The 17,595-nt window shown below is 39.0% G+C and overlaps 1 protein-coding gene across 1 annotated transcript; it reads left to right on the top strand.

The window, feature by feature from the left end:
* Window positions 1–12,006: 12,006 nt before the first annotated feature.
* On the top strand, window positions 12,007–15,243 carry LOC110878818 (probable methyltransferase PMT27). The gene is made up of 5 exons (XM_022127186.2): window positions 12,007–13,079; window positions 13,531–13,659; window positions 13,741–14,122; window positions 14,296–14,743; window positions 14,835–15,243. The coding sequence occupies exons 1-5, from the start codon at window positions 12,012–12,014 to the stop codon at window positions 15,241–15,243; spliced, it is 2,436 nt and encodes an 811-aa protein (XP_021982878.2). The 5' UTR covers window positions 12,007–12,011.
* The last annotated feature ends 2,352 nt before the right edge of the window (window positions 15,244–17,595 follow it).

Below are 17,595 nucleotides of genomic sequence, written 5' to 3'. Positions count from 1 at the left end.
GAAAGAAACAGTTTACACAAAATCAATAAACATTCTCAAAGGGCAGGAAAATAAAACCGGAGAAACAAATCATACCTGAAGGCTGCCAACAACCCGATCCAAACGGGTGCGCTCAGCATTCGCTTCGTCAAGAGCCTTAGAAGCCCGGCTCTCCCTCTCTTTGGCCTCTTCAAGGGCCTTTGCAGCGCGAGCCCCCGCCTCTTTGGCCTCTTCAAGCGCCTTTACAGCCCAGGCCTCTGCCTGTTGGGCTTTAACCGCAATTACCTCAGCCGCAGCTTTCTCTTTGCTCAGAACAGCATTCGCGGCCCTGGCATTCGTCAACTCCTGACGAACACGAAACAGTGTTTCATTCACCTTGGCCCAAGATTCTTTCCACGACTTACGCTCACTAGAAAGAGTTTCTTGCCAACTCTTGCGCTCCTCAAAAAGTAACTTGGCAAGAGTACGAACCTGTTTTAACTCAGCAGTGGCAGCCCACTCTGCGGTCTGTTTCTGCTTCTCAAAAGCAGCCCAATCCCTCTCAAGCTGCTCCGCACCCGCACGCGCAGCCTTCACCAACTCTTCTGCTTCGGCCCGCAAGCGAGCAGCTTCCTCCTCCCTGCGGCCTAGCGCCTTGTAATCTTCCAAAATGGCGTTCGCCACTATGGAACTTCCTACTAGCATGGTAGAAAGTTGGTTGATGCGCAGCTCACGGGGTGCAGAACGGGCACGTTCAACTTCAAATGGGGTGCCCAGACCACCCAGAATTTCCTTGCATGCAGAAGGATCATTAGAAATATCATCCCCCTGCATAACAGCCCAGGGGGGTCGATGGTAACTCATACTCCGGCCCGGAGTGTACGTACGGTAGTACCATTCCAACTCAGACTCTCCAGGCTGAATGGGAGGTCCTTCATAACCCGCACCCCCGGACGCGGAACCAGAAGGCTTCTCAGCAGCTGGCGACTTCTGAGGTCCAGGCCCAGATTTTTGTGGTCCAACATCAGAAAACCTCAAGTCCAATCCTTCATCATTTGGACTGATCAGGTTGTTGGAGGAATCCACAGTATCAAAAATCTGGGACGCAGTCTTCCCCACCGTTTCCTCTACCTGCACGGTGGGATCAGGAACCACCTTAGCAAAAGGTGCCGCAGACTCCTTTGTTACCCCCGCATCCGCAGCTGTGGTATGCGAGGGAGACAAAGGAGCATCAAAGAAAGAATATCCTGCATCTTGGGGTTCTGCAATACAAACAAGGCAATAACTATCAATAAACAAGTTGTGCTTACAAAACACTTGCAACAGTTATACTTACCAACAGCGACCGCAGGCTTCTTTTGAGTCGGACCAGTCCTTTTAGACTGCAGCTTCCGACGCTTCACTTCACCACTAGCAACAGCTGTCTCCTCCGGTTTCCTCTTACCACCATCAAGGGTGGAACCCACAGCAGCCTCGCCTACAGCCGCACCACCACCTGGAACACCCAAACCCTCAAGGGTATCAGATACTACCACGTAATTGGTATATCTGCGGTAACAAGAACGATAGGTACCTGCGGCCTGTGGCACCAAGGGAGGGGCAGCAGAACCCTCAGTTTTCTCCTTACCGCGGCCCCGCGCGGTTTTCTTCACCTGCTTCTTCTCCACCTGCTTCTTGGGGATACGCTTTTCAAATTTCCCCAGATCTCTAAGAATACCTGTAGGGAAACAATCAAGCAAACAACTTACAAGGGAGAACTTTGAAAACAAGAGCAACTTAGAAAATACCTTCTTCGCCTTCTGGCACAAGTGCATTCAGCACAACACGTGTGGGTACGTGGAAGTTGCTAACAATCTCCAGATTAAAACCTTCCCGTATATCAACCGGAATCAGCTCAACCTTGCCCTCGAAATCAGGCTCAAACATCCTCCACAGACCAACCGCATCCACTGATACAACGCATGCACATTACTAAAAGGATAATGAAGCAAGGAAAATAATCAAGAGTAACAAGCTTACCACCACTCTTTTCCCGCAGAACGGGCCTTGCCTTCCTATCCGGCCTGCTGAGCATCATCCGCAATACCCACAACTGGTTGTTGTCTAACTTCTTGAGTTCAATAGGTCGCAGACTAGAGAACCAATCCACAGTCTTTGCGGTGGTAACAAGAATATCCTCATCCGTAACACCCACATTTACGTCCCGAAAAGTCATATGGGCATAGACCGCACAGGCTTTGACATAAAAGAATTTCTTCTTCCAACCAGTCACACCCTTGGGGGGTGTCATCAACTTCAAACTCCCATGTCGTAGATTAAAAGAAAAAAATCCAGTGTTCACCGTCAACTGGTAAAACCGCCGGAAATTCTCAACAGTGACAGCCAACCCATGGGCACTAAAGGTGTACTCAAAGTTCCTAATCCTGAACATCCCGAATGAACTTAGTTGAGAGATATGGAGGTGATAGTACTCTAGCACCTCAGCAACAAACACAGTCACCGGCAATCGAAGGTTGCCATCGGTGAAAAAATCAGCCCACAGGGTGATATAGCCGGCCGGAGCATCGCCACCAGTATCACCCTCTTGTGGGTAAGTGGCTTTCCAGTCGTCAGTCATCTGGATAGTGGTCATCAGGGTTTTAAAACCACCCTTCGACCACTTCAAAACCGGTAAACCACCACCAACGGCACCACCATCATCATCTTCATCAGCCGCCACAACCGGCTCTTCAGGGTTCTCACCCTCCACATTGTGTGGACTTGATGGTTCAGCCATCAGAAATATAGAAGAAACGGAAGAACGTGAGTGGGAAAACTCAAACTACCTCACCGGAATTTCAGAAAATCTTATCGGAGAAGATAAGAGGAAACTGTTTCTCTCACAAAAAATTTTTGAAATTTTGAACAAGTGAGGGGAAACCACGAACGGTTTCCCCTTATATACTCACCGCAATAAATGCAGCATGGAAACTGAATCATCACGTCCAAAAAAGAGCGAATTACACGGCACCACGTGTCAAGCGACCTTTTCGCTGACGGTTACCACGCGCGCGTGGCCGCCCACGCGCCTGACAAAGGAGACGTTTACACTCCTGCTACAGTGCATTTAATGGCCTCGGGCAGTGCAACTGTCCTTTCATTTCAGCACATGCCAGAAAATCTCACCAACTTCCACCAACTCACACGTGCGCTCAGCCACGTGTACAACAAAAAGCGACAATATTATCCAAACACAAGCGGCATGCGGTTTCTCTGGTATACCACACCATAACCCATACCGCATGTCGTTTTTTTTACATACCCCCTAAAATAGCCAAAAAATCATATCTTTCCATGGTTAAGGGGTATAAACATGTCCGCACATATCCACGAGCACACGTGGAATATGCGGAGATGACGCACACGAGCTCGTACAGGTGTGTCAGATACTCAGAACCAGCGTTGTTCTTTGGACTGAACCGCATCTCAGAAACAGGTAAACCGCATTGCCTTCATTCTCTTCAAGCTTCAAATCCCTCCTGCCCGGTTCACAACCACAGAGGGTGCATAAACAACTTCTTCAACGAGAAGAAGGAAGGGAATGTACGCGCACGCACATCAGCAACCCTGACTCCTGATCCTTCAAGAGCCACATCCGAGCAACACACCCGTTTCAAGCGAATATGGGGTGACAAAACCGCAGACACTCATGAGTCACTGCGGACACAACCATAGCTTCCGTAAACGGTTGCTACGGAAGAGCCACAACTAAGTTCACATCGATGAACGAAACTACTTCAAGGAAAACTCCTCGGTATTGGAGCGTGAAGGAAGGTGGCTAAGGAAGAGATGCGGACGAGATCCCCAATAATCATACGAGATCTCGTCGAACAACAAGCGATCGAACAGCGGTAACAAGTATGCTTATGACTTTGTTACCCTACTTGTAAGACGGATAGAATAAACAATGGTGGGCATTACGATGCCTATGACCATGTTTATTTGACCATTATCCAGAATCACATTGTTCGACCAAACATGGCCAACAATGACGCAAGTACCCAACATTGTTCCCACAACCGTGGCCAACAATGTCAAGCAACGAGGTAACCGCAAAGGACGTGCGGTTACTAGAGAGCTAATTCGAAGAACATGAACACCCCACAAAAGGGATCATCATTTGATGTCCAATCATGACATCAGAAAACTCTCTTCTTCATTCACCACCTCAAAGGTTGGTTCGAAGTTTATGCACACCTTCAACCACCATCTCAGAGATTGGTTCGAAGTTTGTGCATACGTCCAGCAAGGTCTCAAGGTTGGTTCGACACACCAACAGGTGGCACCCAACCCGAGGCTGAGAATTTTGCATCAGACGAAATATTCTCACCGGTACGGAAGAGGCATCAAATGACCCTTCCAAACCTCCAGCTTGATTCACGAAGAGCAAAGACCATCTACATGGCCTAGGATCTTCTCCAGACTCCAAACTACCTTCTAAACACCATAGTCCAGTACTCCTCCCACATGCAACTTGCCTATGGCAGCAACACTAGACTGGGGGACTTGAAGGGGTATGGTCCCAGATCTCGCGTCAGCATCGACCGCGAGTGACCATTACCCTTATCAAAACCCCCACTAGCTAATAACCTACTTATGTCCGTGCGGGAACGCATCGACACAGTGGTTGAATCCAATATGTCCAGTGATGGGGGAGGACTTACCTGGAATATGAGAACGGTATAGCGATGCGGCTAACACCACATCTGGTGTATGAAAACGGAAGTATTCACAGCGATGCGGCCTGGCAACGCATCCAGTGAACACTTCTATCAATACAGAGAAGCTGGATAACAACAGTCACCACAGCTGACGATGCGGCATGGCACCGCATCTCGCGTATTTCTTGATCAAAAGAGTAGGACGCGGGAACATCTACAGTTACCGCAAACGGCGATGCGGCTTGCACCGCACCCTATCTACCCATCAAGTGGGACTGACCTCACAGAGCAAGTAGCACCAATGGCAGCCGCCTGTCAGGGCTACGTAAGCAGCAGACTGACGTGGCGTCGCCTCCCCGGCCGACATGTCTGACACACCTGCAAAGGTGCAGCATGCCGTTAGTCTATCCATCCACCTCCTCCTTCACTCCTCGGCTATAAATACCAACCCCAAACCAGGTTTGAGGTATATCTCTTCACAACTCTCTCACTACTACTACTATCATACTTTGCTTCCCAAGCAGACTACTGATTCTCACGCCGGAGAGTGGTAACAAGGAGCACCCCCCACCCCATCCTCCTTGGTACGAGTCACGGTTTGTTTCCTTGTGCAGGAGATCAACCCAACGGTGACCAACCAGCGATCCTCGAGAGAAAGGGATTAACCCTTCTTGACGAGACCAGTGAGTTAACCCTGCCCGGTTAACCATTGTTTCATCAGGTATCATCTACATGTGGACAAACTTGATTAATCAACTTATGTGGAATTTTTCAAATCTTTTATGTTTAGGAGTTTATGAAATATTATAAGTACCCTATTCGGGATCCCTATAATGTTTTTGGAATTTAATTGTGAGCCTTTCAATTCAATCAGATCGATTTTTCATATCTTCGAAGAAGAGTGAATGATCGTTTGTAGTTCGTACCCGGAAAAAAAGTGTCAAATTGTATCATTTGATGCTGATTTTTGATATCGTTTACCGTTTAGTAGTATAATTATTATAGGTAAGACTTGGAACTTGTTATGAGGAAGCTATAAGTTAGATGTTTGAAATATACGATTTATTTAAGGAAAATTCTCATAAGGGACCTTAAGGACTTGACACGTTGGCACTCACCAACTCATTATCGCCTACAGAAATCATGTGTTGTTGGATTATATAAGATCTGGTGATGATAAAAGTCAAAACTCAAATGAATCATCTTCCTTGCCTCATGGAATAAGACTGAAGAATGTTCAAAGTACCAGAAGTTCCCCCGTTGAAAACTTCACTAACAACCAACCAAAATAGCTTGGAACAGAACTACTGGGTTAAAGTGCTGGAAGACAAAGTACAAATGCTGGAAAGACAAAGTACAAGACACCAGTTGAGTTAATAAGTCAAAGCTGAAGACCCAAAGACTGGTCAACATGTCAACACAGAAGATAGAAGTACTGGATTCCAAAAGTGTTGGAATTCTTCCAGCAGTTTTGGTTTCCCATGCACTTCCTAGTATTTCCAATAGTTTCAATGTAACAGTTGTTTAATCCAATTGTCCAACAGTTTTGCAAATTGCTGGCAGTTACATCATTTAATAAATTGTTTAGGGTCGCTTTCATGGTAAAATCACCAGCAGTTCTCCTCTTATAAATATAATAGTGATCAATGTAAAAACTTAACTCTTACAGCTATATATACTCTAGTGATAGATTTAGAGAGAGAAAAGCATAAGAAGTAAGAGAGAGAATGCACTTGGTGAGTGGGAGTGTGCTTGTACTTTTTGATTGTACCGAATTTAGAATGAATATATGAATCATTTGACAATCATCTTTCCAAATCTAGTTATGTATTGATTGATGGGTTCATTTTTTACTGCTTTGATGAATTTCAAAATTTGTTTAAACTGGTTTTTATCAAAACCACACTCTTAGATATAACAATTGGTATCAGAGCAAGGTTACACTAAATTGACTACACTGTTGATTCAGAAGATAAACCAAACTCAAATTGATACCTGATTGAAATGATCAAGACTTGAGAAGAATTCGGAAGATTTTACCCCTCAAGTTGTAATTTGCACCCCTCGAGTTTTACTTTATGACATGTTTGTCCCTTTGTTTGTTTTTTATACTATATTTTTGTTAACTTTAGTTTTTACACTTAATTTATGTTATGAACTTAATTTTTGTTATGTTTAGTTTTTATACTATATTTTATATAATTTATAACGTAATCCGGGTCTTAAATCCGGTAGAACCGGTCGGACCGGTCCGACCTTTGACCCCATAAGGCGATCGGTCGGCCTCCGGTCCGGTCCTGAAAATATTGCCTATGGAGATGATGAGACTCCTCTAGCTTGGGTATATCTTGATGTTGATGTAATCGTTCATTGTCCCTATAAGCAAAGAAAACACATTAGAGGACTAAAACCGAGATTTATACCTTTACTTTTAATAGCAAAACAAATGATGTTAGTCTTAGGGACTACAAAGCCAAGAAATAGAAACCACAAACCCTCATAGACAAATAAGAAAGCGCAAGGACTAAAACCGAGAGCTAGGCCAAGCCACATGACTGGAAACCGCAATGAACTCTAAATTACATCTATCTTCATTGTCTTTCAATGCAAAATGACATTTATACCATTACTTTTGACAAGCTAAAACAAACAATTTTAGTCTTCAAGACTAAAATGTTAAAAAATGGAACCTCAGACCCTCTTACCCTAGTACTCATATAAAAAGGCATATGGACTGAAATTTAAAACTTGCCAAACCATAAGGTCAAAAACATATTTTATATCTATTGTCATTGTGTTGGTGAAAACCACTTATATATTAATTAATACTTATAAATTTTCACAACTAGAAAATGGAGACCAAATCTAAATCATCACAAAATTATCGACCAAAATTGTTCTGTCGTAAATGGTCACAACTTTTGCAACCACTTAGATTTGGTCACAAAATATTTAAGAATATATTAAGAATAGTTTTTTTTTAAACGGCGACATTCTTGTATTAGGCTACCGCACTCTTCAAATTAAAGAGCCTCGTTACCCCACTCCGGCCAGGCTATGTTGTCTTGACCGGGCCCACGGTAGCTTTAGAGTTTGGCTTGGGCCTTCACCCGGAAATCATACCGCCGGCTGCCACTTAACAGTCGTTGTGCCACCGCAAGAGCATAACCCTATGGTGTAAGACAAGGTGGGACGAAACCCGGGTAGACTCAGAATAGAGCCTGACACCTATGCAAGGAGACTAGGCTCTATCTATCATTGTCTTATTCACCAAAGTGACACAAGTGAGGATTGAACTTAGCCTCCATTGAAAAACCCAAATCTCCCTATCACTAGGCCACAAGTGATGAATAAGTTAACTACCCCTATATTAATTACCAAAATTCTTTCTCCTCACACTTTCACTATTTCAATTTGCTTGTACAAATATTAATGCATAAGTTACTTCCTAACTTGAAGTTTTAAAAGAAAGGAACCTGAATGATCTTACCTTTGGTATAAACATAGATCCAAATGTAATTCTATAGCTTGGGTAGATTGGTGTAAATTTGTAATTATGTAAAGATTTTGTTGTTGGTTAGGTTCCCGGTCCGGTTTTCGGGCACAGGCGTGTTTTAATAAAGTTTTCCTTTCAAAAAAGAAGAATGATCTTACCTACAAAGGTTTTAATAACTATCTTTCTATAATTTATTTCTTGAAGTGATAATGTCGGAACGTATTTGTTGCATTGTATTATGTCTCACTATAAATTCTATTTCTTAATAGTTCATAGTAATTGTTCATGGCTTTATAGTCTAGTGACATTTTAGAGGGTGGGATAAGGCTTTAAGACCAATAGGTCTTGGGTTCGATTCTCACAAGAAGGTTTTTCTCATATTTATTGGGTTGGATCAATAGGAAAGTTTAAAATTTCAGTATAGGAGTCCACTAAGTTAAAAAAAAAAATAGTCACTATAATAAAATTATTAGGACGGGGTTGGATCAATAGCAAAGTTTAAAGTTAAGCAAGGAGATCAAAAATTTGAATCTTAGTAACATTGCCATTAAAAAAACTATAAAATAAAATACATGAAATTAGCATACAATTATAATTATTTATAAACCACGTTAAGATAATTTAATCCTGCTAGAGGTAGCCTGTTGTGACCACAAAGAGAAGTTTCGTACGTTAAACCAGTTAGTTATGATGGCACCACCTAATTAGGGATTCTAGATGAAAATGATAGTTAACTACGTTTCTTAATAAACACAAACAACTCGTTGTTTGTATTGCTATATGTGTGTGTATATATTATGTTTAATTGTGTTTGTTTTATATTATAGTAAAATTTGACGGACGGTGATAGATAATTACGTTTCTTAATAAACACAACTCCACGTTAATATTGCTGCATGGTTATTTTGAAAAAAAAAAAAACAAATTTAAGCGTTATTTTTAATCATTCACTTAGAACTAGCTAGCTAGGATTATATTTTTTTTATCAGTTTCTTATATGGATTTTATTAATAACCGTAATGTTTCAGTAATAAGTTGTACATCAATAACACATGTATTCTTAGCTACAATACATTTTCACTCACATAGCCAACTTACTTTTTAATAATAATATATATAATATATAATTGCTTTGTATGTATTTTGTTTGAAGCATACCTTTTTATACATCAAACTTTTGGGGTTTTCAAATTTGATGTATTTGGCATGTTGGAGGCATGTATAGTAGTGACATGACACCTGTTGCCATTTTCATTTTCCAGTGATTATCATAATCAAACTTTTAAGTATTTGTGTTATATATAGTGTTCATATATCGCCACCACCTCATTCCATCACCACCGTCAGTTGACATTAGAGGAGTGGATTTCCAATAATTTAAAATTAAGAACTAAAAGAATGACATGGTATACATTATAGGGGAAGTTCAAATGAAAACCATTATTTATCGTGAAAACTCGAAAACTAACTAAAAAAGACTAAAAAACATACCAATTTTTTTTTGCATACCAACTTTCGCTATTTTAGGTATATAAAAAAAAAAAAAACTTTTTTTCAAAAAAAAAAAAAAAAATTGTAGTGCACATGTGTAATAGTACACATAACACATGTGAATTATTACACATGTGCACTACAATTTTTTTTTTTTGAAGAAAAAAATTTTTATATAAAAAAACTAGCGATTTTTAATGAAAGAATTGAAAAAAAAAATTTGTGTGTTTTTTAGGCTTTTTTAGTTAGTTTTCGAGTTTTCGCGTTAAAAGTGGTTTTCATTAAAACCATCTCCATACATTATAAACGGTAAAACATTAAACATTTAATACCTAAAAATATAGGCTTTAAGTTATAGCGCATTTAATACCCAACACTTATTACTCAACAAAAAAAATAAGAGTCATCAGGATAGGGATAGGCAAAAAATCAATTTTCGTCATTTGTGGATCACTTGAATAAATGCAACAATTCGCGAAAGGGGTATGCTATAGTTATAGCAGATTCATAAATGATCTGTACCAGAGACAATTATTTCTTAATCATAAAATACTTGCACAAATAGCTATATCAAATAGGAATTGTCTGTTTAAACAGCCTCAGTTAAATTTTGTCTTTCTTTAATAAGAATCGATACGATTTCTATAAGGCTCCTCCTTCGAATGAAATTCAATGGGATCCGCATTTATAAGAGAGAAGGGAGCGTGGGTGAAATAGGATTTTGAATGAAAATGATCCGGAATTTTCTCCCAAGTTGGTGTGCACCAAATATATGTTTAGCCGACTGAATGTCCTAATTAGTGCATCCGCAATGGGCACCTCACAAACGTCCGTGAGATAATCTAGCACAAATAGGGCTACAAACTTCCTTTATTCTCGAGTTAAAATACATTGTAACAAGAACATTCAAAGGCCAAATATATGAGCGGGAGAGAGGGCCGGCGTCAGTGAGATTTGCCAACGTGCAGAGTAGGCCTGTCAATCGATGGATATGGATTGGATCATGATCCGGTCCATTAATGATCCAACTTAAATGGATCATATGATCATATCCACGATCCAACATAATGGATCGTGATCCGATCCATATCCAAATAATTTTAAATGGACGGATCACTATCCGGATCGATCCATATTAAAAAAATATAATAAAGAAACTCTAAAACATTAAAAAAAATCAGAAAAGTTAAAAAAAATCATAAAAATCAAAACAATTCTAAAAATCAAAACAATTCTAAAAAAATAAAAAAAAACGTCAAAAAAATTCTAAAAAAAACAAAGAAAAAAAATTCTAAAATATCAAAAAATAATAAAAAATAAAAAATGTAAAAAAATTCAAAAAAATCATAAAATTGTAAAAAATCAAAAAATTCTGAAAAATAAAAAAAAATTCTGAAAGTCTAAAAATTCCAAAAATCAAAAAAACTCTGAAAAAAATCAAAAAAATTGTAAAAAAATCAAAATTAAAAAAAATCTAAAAAATTAAAAAAAATCTAAAAAATTAAAAAAATAAAAAATTTAAAAAAATCTAAAAAATTCTGAAAAAAATCTAAAAAATCCAATAGTAAAAAATTTCTAAAAGTTCTCAAAAAATAAAAAAAAAATCTCAAAAATAAAAAAAATCTAAAAATATTTCATGAATTTTTAGATTTTTACGATTTCTTGAATTTTTTTAGAATTCTTGGATTTTGTTTATTTTTTTAGAATTTTGTGAGTTTTTAGAACTTTTTTTTAATTTTTTAGAATTTTTTACATTTTTTTATTTTTTAGATTTTTTAGGTTTTTTGATTTTATAGATTTTTTTGAATATTTTGATTTTTTTTATTTTAAAACTTTTTTAATTTATTCGATTTTTTTTATTTTTATGGATTTTTTTGAATTATTAGAATTTTTTTATTTTTTTAATTATTTTTTTGATTTTTTTTTTTTTTTGAATTTTTTTATTTTTTTGGAAGGCTTTGAAAGATGTTTCCTTTTTCTACTTTTTTTTTAATTACTAGTGGATTGATCTAGATGTATCATGGATCGATCCATATAATTAATTGGAAAAATGGATCGATCCATTTTGTAAGATAAGCAAACACATGATTTTAGGCATGATTAATTAATCCATAACATAACATGGTCACTTTGTTTAATTTCTTAAAAGCCCAGTCAAAATGTGACATTTGGATTTTATTTAGGCAATTTTCATTTCATGTAACGTTAGGGAGTTTATTCACTTATTGTATGTTACATGATACAAGTGCAACAAATAAATTACCCCTATTTTGTTGGATCTTAAGACATACCAGCTCCACAAAACTTGCTTAACCTTCTCTTTGATCTTTCTTCATGTCTTTTCCCCCTCGTCAACTCCTCTGCCTATGGCGATCGGAAAACCTCGCGGTAACAAGAGACCATCCGGCGGTTCCTGTTCATCCACCGTCACTACGCTGCTGCTTGTCATGGTTTGTGTTTTCGGCATCTGGATGCTAACCTCCAACTCTATAACTTCTCCATCAAATACCCCCTATGATGATTCGTCGTATTTAAAATCGAATCGAAAAATCCCCATTGATACTACTCAAGATAAACATGTGGATTCGACTAATGTTACAAGTGTTTATGAAGATAAACATAGTGATCTGCGTATAGATGTTGCACCACATGATAATGAAGTGACAACAAAAGATGATCAGGAAACCGGACAGAATTATAATAATAAGCTAGATGACGATCGGGATTGGTTAGCGGAAATCGAAGCAGAACCTAAACAAGAAGGCGCAAACAATGTTGTTGATGATGATGATGCGGAAAGCTTGAATGACAGTGATGCCGGGAAACAAGAGGCTGAAGAACACCAAGAGGAACAAGAAATCGAAATCTCAACTTCGGATATTGAAGATAACTCGGATGGATCGAAAGAAAAAACATCGACAGACGATGAACGTAAACATAAACATAAAACACAAAAGAACGAAGTAACCGATGACCAACAAAGTGATGCCATAAATCAAGAGGATGACATCCGCGATTTGGAAGATACAACCGACCAAGAACAAAAGAAAGGGACAGATAATCAAGATGAACAGGAACAGGAAGATGACGGGCCGATAGAATCGCATTCTATAGCAGCCGAGACACAAGCGCATGTCGAAAATCAAGAAGCAAGAGATGTTAGAAACAAAATGGAGCAAGCAAAGGTAGAACTTATTGGGGCCAATGCCACTATACCTATGAAAGCAGGGGACTCAAGTGTGGCTAAAGGTGATGTTAACGGTTATATTGACAGTTACAAATGGGGATTATGTAATGTGACAGCTGGGACAGAGTATATGCCATGTTTGGATGATGGGATAAAGAGACAATGTCCAAATGAGCCTCCTGTTTGTCTAGTCCCTCTTCCAGATGATTATAAGACACCTGTTTCATGGCCTCAAAGTAGAGATAAAGTACATATAGTCTTTACTTTATATATGCACATAAAATAAATGTTTTCATGACCAGACCGTTCATTGAACTTGCCGCTATACCAGGCCATTGGTCGGACCTATCAACCGATTTCAAAAATCATCACCATACTCGGTAAATCCCACCAATAGCAAAGCTAACGTAGGGTCTGAGGAGGGTAAGATGTAGACAGCCTTACCTCTACCCCATAGGAATAGAGAGGCTGCTTCCAGTGAGACCCCCGACTCGATTTCAAAAATCAGATGACATATAAAAAATTAGAATTAAAATACGACCGGTAACCGGCTGACCCAAATAAATATGGTTTAAATAGACTTAACCAGACTGGTTATGTAGCATGTTCTCGTTCAGTCCGGCTGGTTTGGTTCTGAAAACTATGCATAAAACATCAGACAATATATATATTATAACCAGGATGTAACGAAATGACAGATATGGCTCCATAATATGCCAAACAAGGCCTTATCAGAATTTAAAGGTAACCAAAACTGGATAAAGGTGACAGGGGAATTCATAACATTCCTAAAAGGTGCTCTTCATTATAGCGACTTTTTACAGGAGGTAAAAAAACCAAACTATCAACTTTTATATATATCTTGTGATATCTTTTCAATCGGTCTATTATCTTTCTAAGATCAACAGGTGGTGCCCGATATCGCGTGGGGGAGGCACACACGAGTGGTTCTTGATATAGGGTGTGGTGTAGCGAATTTTGGAGGGTACCTCTTTGATAAAGAAGTTTTAACAATGTCGTTCGCACCTAAAGACGATCAAGAGTCTCAAATCCAATTCGCATTAGAAAGAGGCATACCTGCGATCTCTGCTGTCATGGGAACTCAACGCCTTCCGTTTCCAAGTAGGGTGTTTGATCTTGTTCATTGTGTTCGATGTAAAGTACCTTGGCATAAGGATGGCGGCATCCTTCTTTTGGAGGTTAATCGCATGCTTCGTCCTGGAGGCTATTTCATTTGGTCAGCAACACCTGTTTACGGAACACTCGAAGAAGATGTCCAAGCATGGAAAGGTATAATACTTTAAGGGTTAATACCATAAAAAATGAAAATTTAGGAACTTTTTATTGAAACTTTTTCGTAAAAAAATAAGAATTTTTTTTTTTTATGGTACTAACCTACTATCCTCTTAAGACTGTTAAGTTATTGAATTCTTGAAATAACTTTCTGTATGCTTATGAACCAGAGATGTCTGCTCTAACGGTGGCAATGTGTTGGGAGCTTGTGAGCATCAAGAAGGACAAGCCGAACATGATGGGTGTTGCGATCTACCACAAACCAGATTCGAATGAATGTTACAATGTAGTAAAGAGACACCAACCTCCCATGTGTAGACCTGACGACGATCCTAATTTTGCTTGGTACGTGCCTTTACAAACATGTATCCATATGATGCCAATGGGGGAGATGGAAAGAGGTTCACATTGGCCCGAAGAATGGCCACTCCGGGTTCAAAAACCTCCCTACTGGTTAAACCAAACCCAAACGGGAATCTACGGGAAACCTGCTCCACTTGACTTTACACAAGATTATGAACATTGGACACGAGTGATCACCAAGACTTACATGAATAACTTAGGGATTGACTGGTCGAATGTCCGGAATGTTATGGACATGAGAGCTGTCTATGGTGGGTAAGTGGTAAACGAAAGTATCCGATCATTATAAGCCTATAGGGTTCTCTAAACCTGTAACTTGTTGTGATTGATCAGCCTATGTTGACAGGTTCGCTGCAGCACTAAAGGATGTAAACCTATGGGTGTTAAACGTAGTGAATGTTGATTCGCCACACGATACACTACCAACGATCTTCGAACGGGGTCTCATTGGAATCTACCACGACTGGTGCGAGTCGTTTAGCACATACCCTCGAACATACGACCTTCTCCACGCAGACCATTTGTTTTCAAAGGTGAAAGAGCGGTGCAGGATTAAAGGCTTAATGGCAGAAACCGACAGGATTTTAAGACCAGGAGGAATCCTAATTGCTCGAGACGAACCACACATGATTTCAGAATTGGACAAACTTTTGAGGTCCTTAAATTGGGAGTTTAATATCACACTTATAAACAAGCAGGAAGCAATGATCAGCGGTCGAAAATCATTGTGGCGACCAAACACATATACAGAATGAAATAGGAAATCATGTAACATCATTCCAACAATTTCAATAATCAAATTCAATCAGTTACCAAAAATCTAATAATATCTGCTTATAAACCTTCATAATATTACAACAAACGAATCTGTAACTGCAAAAACCTTATTCTCGTTTATAAAGTTTGTTATATTCTGCAAGTTCTTCAAAATAGACGTCCCAAACGCACCGAACACAGCCGCTGCCGCAGCAATCTCCGGGCAACGGTTTCTCCGGCGGGGGAGGGATCTCCGGAGACTTTTGCGTTTCCTTTGTACCCTTGAGATTATCGGCTGAAATATCGTTCATGGTGCAGTTGAGATTTGAATTGGATTTGAGATGATTTGTGTTAGTGAGAGGAAATTGGATTGGATAGCGGTGAGGTGGATGAAGAGCGGTGGTGATTCGTTGAAGGTTGTGAAACCTCATGCCGGATTCATGATGTATAGGCGGCGATGTGTGTAACCACCGGTGTTGGAACGGGGGATAGAGAGTGGTGGATGCTTCCATAAAGACCGGTGGTGGTAATTCGTCAAAGACTCCAATGGAAGAAGAAGAAGAATAATAGGCAAACTTCCATCTCTTACCCTCAACTTTGCTCAATTTACAATAGTTATCCGAAACTTCATATCCATTTACAATAGTTATCCGAAACTTCATATCCTTGCAGAATAAAGTCAACCAACAGTCCCAACATATGTTTGCACTGAAGGGTGCGACTTCATATGTTTTATCTTATCATGTTGTTACGTATCTTATTTATTTTAGTTTTATTACTATTGTTAAGTCAAAGGATTATGATGTTATTTTGGTTTAGTTTGGGGGTGTCTTATGTAAGTTTCTTATCTATTTATTTGGATGTTACGTATGAAATGGAATCAAGCATAATTTGAGTCAAATATCTCTATATCTCTTAGTTTTCTTTCTCCCCAAGGTTTTAACCCTATCACATGTAGGGTAATGTTTCAAGGTGTTAGCAGGTGACAAAACATCTTCTGGGAGATTGGGACTAAGAGTTGGTAAAAACATGCGAGTAGAATCACCCAATGCATCATAGTCCTATTTGTAGCAATTTGTTATTTTTCGATATTGTAGCAGTGACGGATCTAGAATTTTTTTTCACTGGATTCACTTTTTTAGGTGTTCGAATTCCGGTCAACTCGACGTTAGAATTTTCGGGTTAGGTCGGTCTTTATCACCTTTTTTTCAATGCTTCTTGGCATTCCTATCCCAAATAACCTGAGTATGCATTGTTGCTAGATTCATAGTTAACATGAGGTTCATCTCTGCCACAAAGTGTGGACTTATATCACAATGTAATGGTTACTTTTCTATAATTTGTGGGTGTATGTAAAGTTAAATGAGCAGTTCTTATATCATGATAAATGTTGTGCTATCATCTAAGCAAGCAAATAGAGGTATGTACAACTTGTTGGCTGGTGCTTATGTAACTTATATGTCTAAAAATACCCGACCATTGAAACAAACTTTAATGTAAGACAGTGACTACTAAAAGAGAAAAATGCAATTTGCGTCCCTGTGGTATGTCCTAAACATCAACCTGAGCCCCTAAATTAAATTTTTGGATGTTTGAGCCCCTGACCTTATAATTTCATAACACTTTGAGTCCTTCTGTCACACTGCCGTCAGTTTGACTGTTTGAGCCAGGGGTAAGACCGTCTTTTGTCATATCTTCCCTTTTACAATAATAATAATCATTTCATTTCAATAAAGCTTTTCATCATCATCAATTCCTCCCCATTTCTCAGATCCTCACACCACCTTCTCTCTCTAACTTCACTGCCACCACCGCAATTCCCACCGGCCACCACCACCGTAATTCCCACTGACCACCACCAATCTCATGATGCTCAATGTACAACACTTTCATATCACCTAAACTCTAAATCTGCATCCTAATTCAATTAAAGTATATAATATCTAAACTCTAAATCTGAATCTCAATTCAACTAAAAACTATAAAAAATGCTATAATTATACAACACAAAGTAAATAGAGATAAAAAAAATTATATATATAAAGAACCCTAACCAGAAAATTGTGATAGACAACAGCTCTAGGCTCCCATGAAATAACTTCAACCCACTGATCTGATCTATCCTTATCCTCCTTCTTCTCACTTCTACATCCACACCAAACACAAAACAGACAATGTCAATCCAAATTCAACACAAATCCAGTTCACAACAACAACAACAACAAATTCAAACAAAGAGTGAAAAAGTAACAAGAAACTGACCGGTCAACAGTTGTAGTACGGTGAACAATTGAATTGAGGTCATGAGCTTTGGGAGAATCGTTTGAATTGCTGGGAATGGAAAGGATTCC

The sequence above is a fragment of the Helianthus annuus genome, chromosome 9 (assembly GCF_002127325.2).
Source record: "Helianthus annuus cultivar XRQ/B chromosome 9, HanXRQr2.0-SUNRISE, whole genome shotgun sequence".
Taxonomy (NCBI): domain Eukaryota; kingdom Viridiplantae; phylum Streptophyta; class Magnoliopsida; order Asterales; family Asteraceae; genus Helianthus; species Helianthus annuus.
This window is presented reverse-complemented; position numbering and strand designations above follow the sequence as displayed.

Excerpts from the sequence above, each read along its gene's own strand:
- LOC110878818 (XM_022127186.2), top strand. The coding sequence starts at position 12,012 with ATGGCGATCGGAAAACCTCGCGGTAACAAGAGACCATCCGGCGGTTCC. Across the intron at positions 13,080-13,530 it reads GGCCTCAAAGTAGAGATAAA|ATATGGCTCCATAATATGCC; the intron begins GTACATATAGTC and ends ACGAAATGACAG. Across the intron at positions 14,744-14,834 it reads ATGAGAGCTGTCTATGGTGG|GTTCGCTGCAGCACTAAAGG; the intron begins GTAAGTGGTAAA and ends CTATGTTGACAG.